The 16281-nt window shown below is 35.2% G+C and overlaps 1 protein-coding gene and 1 pseudogene across 1 annotated transcript in view; one reads left to right on the top strand and one right to left on the bottom strand.

Annotated features, from left to right (window-relative positions):
* The window catches only part of RELN (reelin), a 458093-nt gene that overhangs the window by 383777 nt on the left and 58035 nt on the right, over window positions 1–16281 (bottom strand). The window contains exon 2 of the mRNA XM_039849355.1: window positions 6637–6747. Coding sequence (XP_039705289.1) covers window positions 6637–6747 — 111 coding nt within the window. The remainder of the gene's footprint in view (window positions 1–6636; window positions 6748–16281) is intronic.
* On the top strand, window positions 2589–2708 carry LOC120591934 (uncharacterized; annotated as a pseudogene).

A 16281-nucleotide genomic window follows, 5' to 3' on the forward strand; every position in this document is an offset into this window, starting at 1 on the left:
AAAAAAATCAGATCATGTCCAAAATTTCTAATACTATGTTCTAAATGTAATATTGAAAATATTACATTTTTATGTTAGTCACTTAATCTACTTAAAATATGACATGATTGACTGTTTAAGACAAAAGATTCAAAAGAAAAGAATCTTGGATCTGATCACAATACCTCTTCCCAAACTTGGAAGATTCATCAAATCTTGCCATTTTAAGTTTTATAACAACAAATGATTAGATCTAGGATGCCTAATTACTACAGAAAATATAAATGAAACACATAGGAAATTACAAAAGTTTAAGTGAAAAATTGCTAAGTTAATGTATTAGCTGAGCAAAATTATCTAGGAATTACAAAGCACAAAAAGTTTAATCTATGCAAGATCTAACAATCTGAAGTGTGACTGCTACTAATCAGACCTGCAAATGCAATTCTCAGGTTTTAGAGCCAGAATACAAAAAATGCTTTTAGAGCCAGAATACTAAATATTGAGTAAAATGCATTTCAGCCTCTGGAAAAGGAACAATTTTGTATGAAAGGATATTCAAATAGCCTTTTATTGAGCAACCACAATGAGCCTTGAAGATTTACATGATTGAACTGGAATTCAATGCCAAAGACAAGAGGGAAGCATTTTTTTTTTCTGGGATGCACAAAGAGAAATCCATAATTAAACATCACACTCTCCTAGGGCAGCATGTTTTCTCATATTGACAAGCAAAATGAGGTATTTCAAATCACTACATTGCTGGCATACAGTCATCTTTTGCATTGTTTTAATGTATTTCTGGCTATTAGGCATTTGTCTATATTTGGTCAGTGATGCATGCATTTTAAAGATTTGTACTTTTGCATAAAAGGCTGTAGTTACGTTAGTGGAATTACATTTATATAACAGTATCTTAAGAATAATTATGGCCTTACTTTGGCTGACTATACACACATTTTATATTCAAAGGAGAGTGGCTAAAACTTTAGTATAATTAGCACATTTAAAATTAACTCTGAAAAAAACTTTTAGAAGTACCTTTTTAGACTCAACTCTATACTTTGCCTCATTTGTCACAGCTAGTTAAACACACCAATATCGCACACTAATCCTACATTATGTTGGGAAAATGCCAAATAAATCATGTTTGTTTAACATTCCATCAAAGTCAGAGCCTAATGATAAATTATTTATTCAATAACTCTTGTTCTCGATTAAAGAATGCCACATTATTTCAGCCTGATCCTACTATAACTACACTATGACAGAGCAATTCTTTTACATTTTACTTCCTATAAAAGTTTCCTCTACTTTACCTGCACCCTCTTCAAATTACATCTTTTCATTTTGTTCTTAAATTGTAAAAAATATGTTAAACATATCAAATACCAAAAAAATTAATGTGATTTTGTTCCAAAAAGTGCCATTTATCGAAAAGGCATTTTACCTCCTGCTTTCTATTAGAAAACATTATTTATGAAGATGAAGTCTAACAGTAGCCAGGTCTATTAAAAACTTGGTTTTTAAGGTTTGCCACTATCACATAAATACACATAAAATTATTTGGATATTACTGAAACTATATAAAGATCTCACTTATGCATCCATCCATATAAAAATCATGTCCTTTCAAAATGCCAAGTGACTAGTGGGAGCCCGAGCATTTGGCTATGGAAGTCAAACTACTATCAGTGGGCTTCATGTTCAGAAGCCTCTTCAGACTATCAACCCAAAGATATAGGGTTGAGAGTAATGGAAAGACTACTTGTAATTTAAGCTAATCAAAATACATTCTAACTCAAGTGAAACTGCCTTTTTACAGCTTCCAAAGTCAACACAGAAAATATCATGAAGAATGAGTGTCCTAAATAATTTCTTACAATTTCATTCTTAGGTTTTTGTTCAGCTTACTAGCTAAAATCTGAGGCAATATGATACCTGCATTTTATATGTTCTTTCACATACTTATGAATAATATTTAATGATTTTTCTTATTTAAAGACACCACCTTGGCAAATGATAGTTACTTTATTCAGCCAAGTCCTCTTGAATCATCTGGATTTATAAACCCTCGATTAATTCCACCTGAGAAAAATTTTTTGCCCTCCAAAGAAAGTATATACAAGTCCTGAACTGAGAAAATCAGTTGCTTTGGTTATCAAGATTCATAATTTTGAATACCCAGTTTTACTGAGCCTTTTCTAAGAGCTAAAGGCTTTACATAAATCACCTCCTTTAATCCTCACAACTACTCAACATCCTATGAAGCAAGTACCATTACCATCGCCATTTCATAGATGAGGAAATTAAGCTTAAGAGAAGTTAATTAAGTTAATTAAGAGAAGTTAAGTAACTCAGCTGACACACATGGCTGAAAAAGGTTGGGGACTGGATCTGCAAGCAGGTCCATATGACTCCACGCCCCAAACTATTACCCCTCCACATACTGCTCCTTCTTGTTGCTGCCACCAGCCTGTACCTCAACTCCTTACATGTCCTGTCATCTAAGAACTTTCACCGCGTAATAGTCTTTCTGCATTCACTCCTGGATGCTACAGTTCATTCTCCATGCTAACCCTTGAGTGATTGTTCTAAAATGAAAAGCTGTCTACAGCCATGCCAACATGAACACATCCGGTCCCGTCTGATCTCGGAAGCTAAGCAGGGTCGGGCCTGGTTAGTTACTTGGATGGGAGACTACCTAGGAATACCAGGTGCTATAGGCATAAAAATAAAATAAAGTAAAATAATAAAATAAAATAAAATAAAACGAAATCTGTTCAAGTCACAGCTCAGCCTAAAACCATCAATTGCATGGGAATCAAATTAACCAAGGAGGTAAAAGACCTGTTCATTGAAAAAAGAAATTGAAGAAGATACAAATAAATGAAGTATATACTGTGCTCATGGGTAGTAAGAATTAACATCATTAAAATGACCATACTAACCAAAGCAAACTATAGATTCAATGCAATCCCTGTCAAAATACCAATAGCATTTTTCACAGAACTAGAACGAATAATCCAAAAATGTATGTGGAACCATAAAAGACCCCAAATAGCCACTGCAATCCTGAGAAAGAACACAGTTGGAGGTATCACGCTACCTGATATCAAACTATACAAGTCTACAGTAATCAAAACAGCATGGTACTGACATAAAAACAGATACATTGATCAATAGAACAGAATAGAGAACCCAGAAATAAATCCATGCTATATGCTCACTTAGTACATGACAAAGAAGGCAAGAATATACTATGGAATAAAGACAGTATCTTCAATAAATGGTGTTGGAAAAATTGGACAGATACATGCAAAAAAAAGAAACTGGACACCACGTACAAAAAAAGACTCAAAATGGATTAAAGACTTAAATGTAAGACCCAAAACCATAAAACTTCTAGAAGAAAACATAAGCTGTAAACTCCCTGATGTTGCTAACTATAAGTTCTTTTCAGATATATCTCCTCAGGCAAGGGAAGCAAAAGAAAAAGTAAGCAAATGGGATTACATCAAACTAAAAAGTTTTTGTACAGCAAAGGAAACCATCAACAAAACAAAAAGATAACTGGCTGATTAGGAGAAGATATTCGCTAATGATACATCTGATAAAAGGTTAATATCCAAAATATATAAAGAACTCATACAACTCAAAAACAAAAAAACAAACAATACAATTAAAATATGGGCAGAAGACCTGAACAGATACTTCTCCAAAAAGGAAAAACAGATTGCCAATAGACATATGAAAAAATGCTCAAGGTCACTAATCATCAGAGAAATGCAAATTAAACCACAATGAGATATCATCTGACACCTGTCAGAATGCCTTTCATCAATAAATCAAAGAACAACAAGTGTTGGCGAGGATGTAGAGAAAAGGGAACTCCCATACATTGTTGGTGGGATTGCAAATTAGTGCAGCCGCTATGGAAAACAGTCTGGAGGTTTCTCAAAAAATTAAAAATGGATATATCTTTTAACCCAGCAACCCTGGGCATTTATTCAAAGAAAACCAAAACAATAATTTGTAAAAATCTATGTACTCCTATATTCATGGCAGCACAATTTACAATAGCCGAGATATGGAAGTAACCTAAATGCCTATCAACAGACGACTGGATAAAGAATTTATAGTTCATATATACAATGGAATATTACTCAGCCACTAAAAAAATGAAATCCTACCATTTGCAACAACATGGATGGACCTCGAGGTTATTATGCTGACTGAAATAAGTCAGACAGAGAAAGATAAATACCATACGATTTCACTTATATGTGGAATCTAAGGAACAAAAATAACAAACTAATCAAAAATAGACTTGCAAATAATGAGGACAATCTGGCGATGGCCAGAGGTGGGGGGGTTGAATGGGAGAATGGGGTGAAGGGTTAAAGTACAAATTAGTAGTTGATAGATGGTCACGGGAATGGGGAGCATGGCATAGTGAATGCAGTTAGCATTAATGTAATAGCTAGGTGGAGAGCCAGGGGAGAAAAAGAACAATTAGGGGAATTGTTTTATAAACTACATAGATGTCTATGGAAAAAAAAAAAACCTCTCATTTGCTTCCCCTTCTCAAGATCCTGAATAGTCTGGCTCCTATCCAGCCTTATCACTTTCCCTCTTGATTGCAGGTCTAGCCACTCCAAGTTTTTCTTTCAATTCCTAAACATTGCCAGTCTTTTCCCACCCTGAGACCTTTGTATCTACTGCACCCTCCTTCAGGTATGCTGTGCCCCACCTTCCACAGACCTCCAGCTAACTAATTACCACTCATCCTTCACATCTCAGCTCAATACCACGTTCTCAGGAAAGCCTTTCCTAACTTCATCTCATTTACTCTAGACTAGATCTGGTTTCTGTCATACCCTTTCCCAGCACTCCTACTAGCCCTTAGCAAGATTTACTATTACATGTTTATATGGTCATTTAAATACTCTCTCATTTAATCACTGTTGACGAGTGGTTCTCAAACTTTAGTGTGTATCAAAATCACCTGGAGTATTTTTAAAAAGTGATCACTCGGTCCCACCCCCGGAGTATCTGATTCATTAAATCTAGAGAAGGCCTAGAACTCTGTACTTACAAGTTCCCAGTGATACTGATGTTGCTGGACCTTGGACTAACCTAATACAGTGATTCTTAGCCCTGGATAGATATTATAATCAACTGGAGAGCTTTAAAAATTGCCCATGCTCAAGCGCCACTCCAACATGTTTTGATTAAATTGGGCTAACATAGAACCCAGGACATCTTATCCCAAATATTGCATTCTTATACTAAAAAAACAATTATTTATCTAAAATTCAAATTTAACCAGATCTCTTGTAAATTTTCATTTGTCAAATCTGGCAACCCTACTTGTGGATCCTATTGTAACATAAGAAGCAGTATGCCATGTATATTATGTACACATATATGACTGTAAGCTGACCTTTCACTGCTACAGAGCACAAAAAGGGTGGGGCTAATAGAAGTAGAGTTTTTGGACCTAAGAGAAATTTTTTCTTAAAGATTAGACCTCAGAAGTCGTTACCAACTGTTTATAAAAGTTTATCTGGGATCTTTTAAAAATAGGGCAAATTCTCAATGTCAAATAATTTAACATGATGGTTAAATGACTTCCAGGTTCCTTTAGGCCCTGAGGCTGTGAACCTCATCTAGGGCCAGCAGGGTGACATTGCAGCGTCAACATTATTGCTCTTAAATCAATCCATGAATCACCTTGGCAGAGCTACTGCTAGAACCAGACAGTCCTAGCTACTGCTAGGAGGTACTCTTTCATATATCAAAAATAGCAAAAATTATTTAATGAATACCCCAGAAAAAATAAAACACGTTGAACACAGGCCACCTTTGATAATGAAATTCTATCTTCTCGCATCAATGGAGGAAGTCCTCCGCAGTTTTCCAGTTTTAGAGTGGGATCAGTGATTTCATGTCTCACATAAACTGATATATTAAATTTGCATTTTTTATGCTGAAAAAGGTCTACTTAAAAAGGTCCAGCTTGACATGTTTACCACATTATGGGTAAAGTAAAGATTACCAAATTGAGAATGCTCTGGGATCAGTGACTATCGTGTAGCTTTCTGCCTCTCCACATAAGTAACCAGCCAAGTCTCTGATTTAAGGACAAAGACTCTATATAAGTGGCTTAAATATTGAATTGCATTCTTTTATGAATACTCATACAATTCGATCATTTAAACAATAATTACTATCTTCCACTTGTAGTACTGCATGCTTACTTGCCAAACTTATCAAGATACTTTTCATCTTCTCCAGGGTTTAGGAACTGTTTATAAAAATAGGATACTGAATAATTGCATGGGCATCAGAGAGAATTCCAGTTCCAGCAACCTAAATTACAGAAGAGAAATTTACTCAGAACCACAGGACCAAGTGTAACAGTGGCAAGAGATGGAGAGAGGGATTTCGAGCATCATATCGGCTCATGGCTGGCTGCTCATTTACATGATTTATTTCAATTCGCCCAACTTCAAGCAAATACACAAAAATTGCTTCATATTATTTCTGAAATCATAAATGGTTAGTATTTTTTAAACAGATTATTTCAAAAACAAGACTTTTAACTGTATAAAATATTGACAATTATTGATTTCTTATGTCAGGATAGCTTACCAAATCCAAAAGCATTGGACCCTCCAATACTCTGCGAAGCCTGAACACTTGTAGATGTGTATAGTCCTGTCACCAGCAAGCCATCAAAAAAGGTGCTTGTTGAAATTGTCACTGAAATACAAGGGGGGAAAACTCAATTAATACAGTCAAAACAATGAGATACACTTCTAAAGTGTCAGACGTCAAAACAAATTTTATTCATTTTAATAAATTATTTTTAAACTATCACTACTTAGTATTTTCTTTATATGTATTACAAATCACAGAAGAACAAAAATAAGCTCAGAACTCCAATGTCTATAATTGCTGGTCCTAAATTTAGTACCTCAGTCCTATCTTTCTGCATTCATTTGCACTTTCCCTAGCTATGTGCAAAATCATCTGAAAATAATGTACTGAATAGTTTTCCCACCTCCACCACCATCCCTGAAGGCAGTCAAAGGCATTGCTGGAGTTTTGGCATTGTGATGAAACACGTTTTTTAAAAAGTATTCCATACTGTGGGAAACAATCTTACAATGGCTAAAAGAAGAACAGTAAGATGCATTGTATTTCTTACTGTGAGTCTACATTTCATAGATGAGTCCCCTGAAGTTTTTTGACAAAAGCAAACTAATTTGCATGAAGACAGTCAGCCCTTTTCCTTTTGAGAATAAGAAAGGAAGACCAACTGCTGCATGCTTTAAGGTTTAGAACAGTCTACAAGAAGACTCCAAATGGTTTCATAACCAGAAAATCAGGATGTTCCTGGGAACAAAAGGGTCAAATTAAATGTGTCTGATGCAACTCAGGTTTGGCTTCTTAAAATTTTATCTTGCTCACCACCCTAAAAATTGATCATTATTTCCTCCTTGACATATTTTCTCTTGCATTGTTTTTATAAGATCAAGATTTTGCCATTTGTAGGAAGCAGCTGGGAGAAGGTAATACTCTGGTAGTGCACAGTACAAGGCTATCCTCATGTTTGGTGGCAATAAGAAGAGTCACATTAACTTTGATGAGAATGTTTAAATTAAACTCCAAGAAGTCTAGTGAGTACAGCAGAATGGTCTGAAACATCCATATTATAAAGCATAAAAGAAGACACACATATCATTAGAATAGCCTAACATTATGCTACCTCCAAAATGGTATTGGATGTTGAAGTAAACTGCCTTCACATCCTTTAATAATAACTAACATTTTGAGTGCTGGCATCTAAACTACATGTAAACCACTCAGCTGGGCATTGAGCTAAGTAGATAACATGTATTACCTCATTTCATTATCAAAACATCTCTATAAAAGGGGTACCATTGTTATTTCCAGGATACAAACGAGGAGTTTGTCACACAAAACAATTAAGAACCTTGTCCAGGACTATCTGATACCATCTAAAATTTTTTAGTGTTATTTACCTGAATTTTCTCCCATTTTCTCTCTGCTCCCCCCGAGATCCCAAAGTAGCAAAGTGGTCATGGCCAAACCCTTGTTTAATAACAACCTATTTCCCAGATTATTCACATAAAGAGTATTTGAAGAAAAGGAAAGTGAAAGCTACAGGAGTCAAAATCACTGTTATAGAGAGGAAGAAGGCCAAGGGTGGCCTGGCAGTGACCCCATGGCATGGTGGATAAAGCCCTAGGTTAGGTAGGAGATGAGATCTGCATATTGGGCACTCATCTGCTGCTGTTATTGAGCAAAACCACTTCATCTTTCAGAGTCTAAATTTCCTCATCTACAGAATCATACCCTAATCACGAGCCCCGTTTCGTTTACCCAGAGTTCCACAATGGATTCTACTGATGCCTCCATCCTTTGGTTCAGTGAGTTAATTCTAAAGTAAAAAGTACTTAAATTGCTTCTGTGCCCCCAATCAGTGGGGTTTAGAATTAAGTTACTTCCTGTTAAATTGGCTATACTGACCACTGGACTCTAATGCTGTATTTCTCAAGTCATCTCTCATGGTAAATCAGACCTAACTTGTAGTGTCTCACTACGAACCTATGGGATCCTGCTTTTACTCACTTTCTCTCAATCCACTCCACTCTAGTCCAGAAAGATGGCAGCAGTGCTGTATTAATGCATATAACATAACCCCTGTGGACTCTTCTTCATTCCTTATGCTTCTACTCTGGTTCCTATTTCCAAGATTCTAAAAAGTATAAGGGTTTTATGGATTTGGGAATGAAGGAAGCCTGAATTTGAGTTTCACCTCTCTCTACCTCTGATCAGTCTCAGATTCCTCATTTACAAAGGGAATGATAATATTATCAGATTTACTGCAAGAACTAAAAGAAATACATCTACCATCTCTCTATCAATGTATCTATCTCCTTAACACACTATCATGCATATAGCACCTAATCAATAAAAGTTAGTTCCCTCTTTCAGACCTTGAAGCCCCGACTTATTCTTCCCTTCCTTAAAACTGAAGAGCTCCCAGCATCTGCCTCACAATCAGATGCCTGCTTGTATCCAATCATTGGGCTGCCCACGTCTGAATCCTGCTGCCTGTTAGGATTCTCCACCTACCCTACCCACCCACTACTTCATTTCTGACCACCCACATCAAGTCTGAGTTGTGACCTCTGTGAGCCCAAGACAAGTGGCATCCTCAGCTTATTAATTTGCTCTTCCATCTGCTCAATGTTAATTTAAAAGAGGCTCAACATTCTTGAAGAAAGGGCTGAGAAAGAGAAGAAGCATGTGTGAAAGGTCTCAGCCTTTCCTGAGAGTTATCCAGTTCTAGTCTCAAACAGCTATTCTCTTCACAGCAAAACAAAACCCCTGCCATGTCCACCATGACAATTGATAAATTCAATTTACTGATAGTTTATACATATCCAGTGATATTTCAATCTCTTACAAATTGTCACCTAGGAAGCTGCCTTGCCATGACTTGTAACTCATTTGGATACTGAGCATGACCAAGGTCTGCTGTGCCCCTTTGATGTCCACCCAGGCTGTTAATCCCTTGCCAGATCTCCTTTCTCATCTGCTACCCAGTGCCTCTCCAGTCCCAGAGGATGAAGCTAATTCTGATCTTAACTCCTCCACACACCATAATCCCTGCTTCAGATCAGTTCTCTTCTTTACATAGTTCTTGGGTGCTGAAGCAGCAAGGTCTAGTGAAAACATCGCAGAAATAAGAGGACTGGACTTTATTTACAACATTATGTATTTGCTATGACAGATTGGGCATGCTTTTCTCTCTGCTTGGTTCTATTCCTATCAGTGATGTTATTACAAATGCACTTAGGATGAGTCAACTTTGGAATCACCTTCCCCATACCCTGAATCTAGTCAATCAGTAAATCCTGTTGGCTCTGCCTTCAGATCATATCCAGAATCTGACCACTTACCAGCCTGTTCTGAGCTACCATCATGTCTCCCATGGATTATTTCATCAGACATTGTTCTGGTCTCCCTGGTTCTACTCTCCTCTCATTAGTCTATTCTCAGTATGAGTCAGAGGAATTCTTTTTTTTTTTTTCAGCTTTCATTTTTTAAAAATTTATTTATTTTTATTATGGTGATATTGGTTAATGAAATCCAGTGTTTCAGGTGTACAATTCAACAGTAAGGCATTATATATATTGCATTGCATGTTCATAGGAATTCTTTTAAAACATACATCAGATAATGTCACTCTTCTGCTTACAACTTTCCAATGCTCTAAATCAAAGTCTTTACAGAGGCCTACAAGGAGGTCCAATGTGATCTGCCTCCATTTCTCCTGTTCCCATCTCCTTCTGCTCCCTCCTGGCTCACTCTGCTCCAGCCACACCAGCCTCTGTTGCTGATATGCCAAGCCTTTGCACTAGCCCTTTCCTCTGCCTTGGACTCCTCCAGGTACCTGAAGGGTCAATTCCCTCACCTCTTTCTCAAACAAGTCTTAGCTAAAACTTCTCTCAAAGAGGCCTGCCTTAACCATACTATTTAGAACTGTGAACAGCCCATCTCCTTGCACCCACAATTCCCACATTCCCAATGTTCCATACTTAGATCTACTCCCCCCATTTTTCTATAAGTAATTATCATCTTCTAACACATTATGCTGATATAGTTACTTGAAATGTTTCTTTTTTATGTTTATTATCAGTCTCATTTTACAGAGTATAAACTCCATCAATTCGGGCATCTTAAATGTTTTTGTTCAGTAATATATCTCAAGTGTCTGAAACAATTCCTGACACTTTAGGTGTTCAATAAATATTTATTAAAATATTTATTAAGGAATAACTCATTCATACAAAAGAGGTACATGGTTGTCTTATCGTCAACTTATTTCCAGAGGTAAAGTGTGTTCTGAATCCTCGACTGATTTTCACTTGGAAAAGCCACACGGAAAGAAAAGAAGACAGGAAAGTTGTCTATTTATACATTTAAAATGTTTTCTAGAGAGCAAGATAAATCAATGCAGAGACCAAGAGACTAGCCAAAGACATCTGCAAAAACAGCAGACAAATTTAGTAAGTATATATACATTCTCACATGCTGTATGTTTACACAAATCATCTAAAGAAAAAGTTCCCTGTTCAAAGCTAATTGATTATAATCTATTTCTCTATTTGCTAGAGTTGAGAATTTATTTTTTAAGGGAAAAATATTTGCATTTGTAAAGCTGCTACCCTCTCAACACTGAAACAAGCATTCCTTTTCCTCCTTTAAACAGATGTAATGTATAATCCATATGCGAACTGGTAACCAGTTTCTTTATTTTTAAGAAAAAGGAAATGTTGCCCAGACTCCATGGGATGCAAAACATATCTTTCTGATCACCAGGCTCCCTTTTACTCAAGAAGATAATGGGTTCAATTTCTGTATTTAAAAAACACCTGACATAGCTTGGATTTCCTGCTAGTTTGTAGGAAACTTCAGAATTGAAGCTCACACTTCCGAATATAAAATTATTTTAATATGAATACAAACTAGAAGGAAAAATTAACAACTTTCATGGTTACCATGTTATTTGGCCCATTGATGAAGCTGATTAACTAAAGACAGAGATATCTATTGTTTACTATTTTAAATAAACTCTACATAAATCATAGAATTTTGTGTATATGTTGTAGATACTCATTTGCAGAATGTAAAATACAGTCTTAATTCCCACTATAGACATCTGTAAGTTTTTGATACTCTCAGAATATTATAGTCCCAAGAGACATGAATTTAAAATGTTCCCACGCTAATGTCATTTAAAAGTATTTCTTTTAAAGATATTTTATGAAACTCTCTTTGCATAAATAGAAGTTATAGTTAAAAGACATAAATTAGGGTATATTAAGATAGGGGAAAAGTACACAAAATTTTTGTATTTGAACTACTTTTAAGATAAACAACTGTTAGGACTACTTGTGTCTGATAACTAGCCCAGTTAATAAACAAACCTTTCATGCTCAAACTAATGCTAAGATGGGGAATAAATAATATTTAGCAAGTGTCAATTCATTTTCAAAGAAATTTATTATAAAATACAAATAACTGCTGAATCTAGGTGGTACATATACAGGTATATACAGGTATTTGTTGTGCTAGTCTTTTTACTTTCTTTTTTTTAAAAAAAAATCATATTAAAAAGTTGAGGGAAGAAAGAAATTTATCATAAATACACTTATTACAAATGCACTTAGGATGAGCAAACTAACTCAAACAATAAAATGCACTAGAAAGTACATAATACATTCAGACTTTAAGAACTAAGCACCTCCCCCTCTATATGTATGTATGTGTGTGTGTGTGTGTGTGTATATATATATATATATATATATATATATATATATATATATATAAAACCTTCTATGAGACAAGAACTGTGTTAGTGCTGTAATTTGCATTTTATTAACTAGAAAGGCAAAAACAGATATTTAGAACTAGTTCCTTATTGCAAATGTTTATAAACTCTACCTGACTTCTTAGCAATTTTAGCTATCTTAAACAAAGTAAAATGTATCACCACCATGGGATAAGATCCACCAGTTATCCATTTCGGACACCAAAGATTTATGTAAAATCATTAAAAAATGATTTAACAACTTTAAATAGGCACTTACTTTAACTATTCAGTTTGCCATATGGTCTACTTCTATTCATGGTTTTACAAATTTTCATGATAAATTTATAAAATTCTTCTCCAGGGGATCTATTTTCTTGAGTCAATTTTTATATCTTTTATATTTTTGCATTAAAATGCTATGGAGAAAACTAGCTACTTTAATTATAGAAAAAAGCAATATCAATATTATGGATTGCAAGTAGAATTTTGAACTTAACAGTACATTTTAGGGGGAGAAATAAAGCATGTATATTACTTATAATCAGAAAACAAGTGTGCCTTATCAGATCACATCATTCCCTTATCAACGAACATCTCTAGCTTTCTATCATACACAGATTAAAATCCTGTCTTCAGTGCAGTTTCAGAGACATTCTAGTTGTGGCCAGAATTAATCTCTCCAGTCAAATTTCCCTATTTCACCTGAAAACATCCTTTGATCCAGTTAAACCAGAACATGTTCTTTGCTTCCTTGTCTCCTTGTCTTTTCTTTAAAAAGCACTCTCACCCAGAATGACTTCCCATTTCCTTTTGTTACAATCCTACCCCTTCTTCAGGCACGGGCTCAAATGTCATCTCTCTCATGAAGTTTTTTCTGACCTCCTGGGGAAAAGTCACCTCACCGCCCGCCTCAGTGGTCCCAGAGCTTTCAGGAACTGTAGGACACTTAATGACACTTGGCTCAGAGGAGGCGCTCAATCAATGTTTGTTGAATTCAACCATACAGAAACATTTGTTACAACATAAGATAACAGAAAAATAAAGTAAAATATAACTGAGACTATAGTGTAGTCAATGTAATTAAAATTGTGAAATCTAATATCTCTTCTACAGGGGATAAAAACAGTGTTATTCATAGAAGTATGTGAAAATGAAGGTTTCTCCTGAAAGGAAACAAAAAGAATGAAAGTTAATTTCAAAAGATAAAAATTACAGTACTCAAAAATCAGAAATGTCAAAGGAAATTTTGGATGAACTTTACATTTAATCATAATAGTGTTTCTTTTGCATATATATACTTTATAGGAAAATATATATACATATTTTATGTACATACCAAATTAATCTTCCAATAATTCTGTCACCAAGACACCTATACAACTATTCTCACTCTGAAGCTGCTCTGCTACTTCTTCAAATGAAAAATAAAAAGGGATCAAAAAGCTAAGAAGTTTGTACATATCTTTCCCACATCTGTGTTAAACTGGCAATGGGCTTAACACCAGGAGTCTATGAATATGGATTGCTGGGTTGTGACAGCAGAATGAAAACATGATGTAGTAACACAATTCAATTCTTATCAGTGGCTCAAAGAGTACCTCTGTGTTGAAATGACTAATTACAGAGTCAGTTATAATCTATTACAGCTTCTATTAACTGTTCCCAACAAGACCCTAATACTATTCTTGCAGAAAATCACTATAAGATGAAAGTCTGGAAGAAAATAATTTAGGCATTTAATGCTGTTTGCATTTCATCCTAAAGCTCCTGGCCTACAAATGCTCTACGGTCCATTAAATTTTGATCACTTCAAGCATATTCCATTACTGCTTTATACAAAAGACCTTTAATATGTGCAGAAATGGAAACATAATATATGAAATGATGTTTCCATCTTTTTCAAGATGACAAACATCAAAGGATAGCAAATTGAAAAAATGTTGAAATTAAGTATTAGTAATGATGTATCAATTGCAGAGTTTCCATTTATTTTTTATATATTTTGAAAATGAAAAACACCAGCAGAACTAATACTGTCAATATTAAAAAAAATGCATTTTGCCTTATGAACAGAAACTCATTTGCCTTTTCAATACAGAACAGATAAAATAGCCTGAGGAGCACACATATTACTTTGAAAATGAAATAAACTGAGTTTATTTGCTACAAAATTTCATCAACATAGTATGTTCAACTACTGATTCTCTTTTATAGTATCACTAGTTCTGTGTACCAAATAGGGACCATCTAAAAACATTATAACTTACACTCAAAACCTCTTTAAGGGCATGATCCCTGAACTACTCATTATATACATTAATTCTATTGTGATATGGTTTTATGTGGTTTTCAAATATTGAGCCAGGTATTTCAATAATAACATACCCAAACCAACAACAATCAATTAAAAAAAAAGTAACTATGTAAAAGAAATGATGGGAGGTCAAGATTCACAAAGGGAAGGCATGAATCTATAGGAGTGAATTAAATACAGACATCTAAAAAAAATTAGACCAAGACAAATGGATTCCAGTTAGACTTTTATGAGGGGTAGAGAAAGATCAACATTCCTTACCTATTTATTCTAACAACTACCCCAAAGGGGCACGATGAGGAAGGAGATGGCTGCTCACTTGGCATAGTAGCTTCTTGTAGGTCTCCAGAGAAGCACTGCTAAATGAACAACACGCATCTTCTCCTGCTCCCCTATGTCTTTGATGGCGGACCTAGGTCATCTCTAAGAGCTCTTTACCCTCAGATTTAATACACTCCTCTACAATAATAACTAAATGATACTGTGGTATCTTTTGTAGGAATTAACTTATTTAAAACTTTCAATATTCCTATGAAATAAATACTATTATTATACTCTTTTACCCATGAGAAAGCTGAAACAAAGGGGTGGGGGTTAAGTAACTTGCCTGAAGGGGCATGTAAAAAATTACTCTAAGGAATGAAAGCCATGCTCTTCATCCTAGACAGAGTGCCTTAAATACAACAGCCTCCATTTCCTGGACGTCCTGAGAGGATAGGAGGAGTTCAGTCTTCTCTTGGAAGGCAGTGGCACCGTGGCACTTCTAAGCCTGGGTAAATGAGTGTAGTTTCCTGGGAGTATGCCCAGCACGCTAATCTGTAAAATGCATTTAACCTGATGTCTGCTGCGCCAATCATTATCACAGCCCTTTATTATTTTTATTGTTACTCTTCTTTTTTCATTTTATGTCAATTTGTACTGATTCTTGGGGGATAAAGAAGGCAAGAAAGAACAGGGAGGACTAAATGCAGTATGATGGAAGACAAAGCTTAAGATCAAAATAATAAAGTCAAAAGAGCCTTGGATTAGCCCACCTCTGAAAGCAAGAGGAGAATGCCCTGAGAACACCTTCCTACAATTGTCTCCACCTGAAAGGAAAGCCAGAGTATGATCTGGAAATTGTAACAAGTACAGGAGATCCATTATATGCAAAATTTAATGATGTGTTAAAATATTTTCCAGGGTCTGTAAAAATGCTCTTCGCGGGCTGGAACAGGGATCCAGCATGTCTGTGGAAGCCAATTATATTTATTACAGATTCAAAGATTCAGATTTGAACCACACATAGTCTCTAAGTCTTATCTTCTGGCACCACCAGTAATAAAAGGAGAGCCACTGAGATTTTCTCCCCTGTTTAAATTCTTCTTAGGAGATAAAATAGGTACAATCAAATGTGTTTTTTAATTTATTTTGAAATTAAGCCTTTTGGAAGTAATTTAAATGACAGTGTTTGGTGAATGTAAATGAATGTAAAGTAATTCTTCCTGTTTTTCCATCCCTCCACATTGTCTTTCTTTATTCCCTGGGTTGGTCAGTTGGTCGGTTTCTCTCTTTCTCTCTTTCTTTCTCT

The sequence above is a fragment of the Pteropus medius genome, unplaced genomic scaffold (assembly GCF_902729225.1).
Source record: "Pteropus medius unplaced genomic scaffold, Ma_sr-lr_union100, whole genome shotgun sequence".
NCBI classification, from domain to species: domain Eukaryota; kingdom Metazoa; phylum Chordata; class Mammalia; order Chiroptera; family Pteropodidae; genus Pteropus; species Pteropus medius.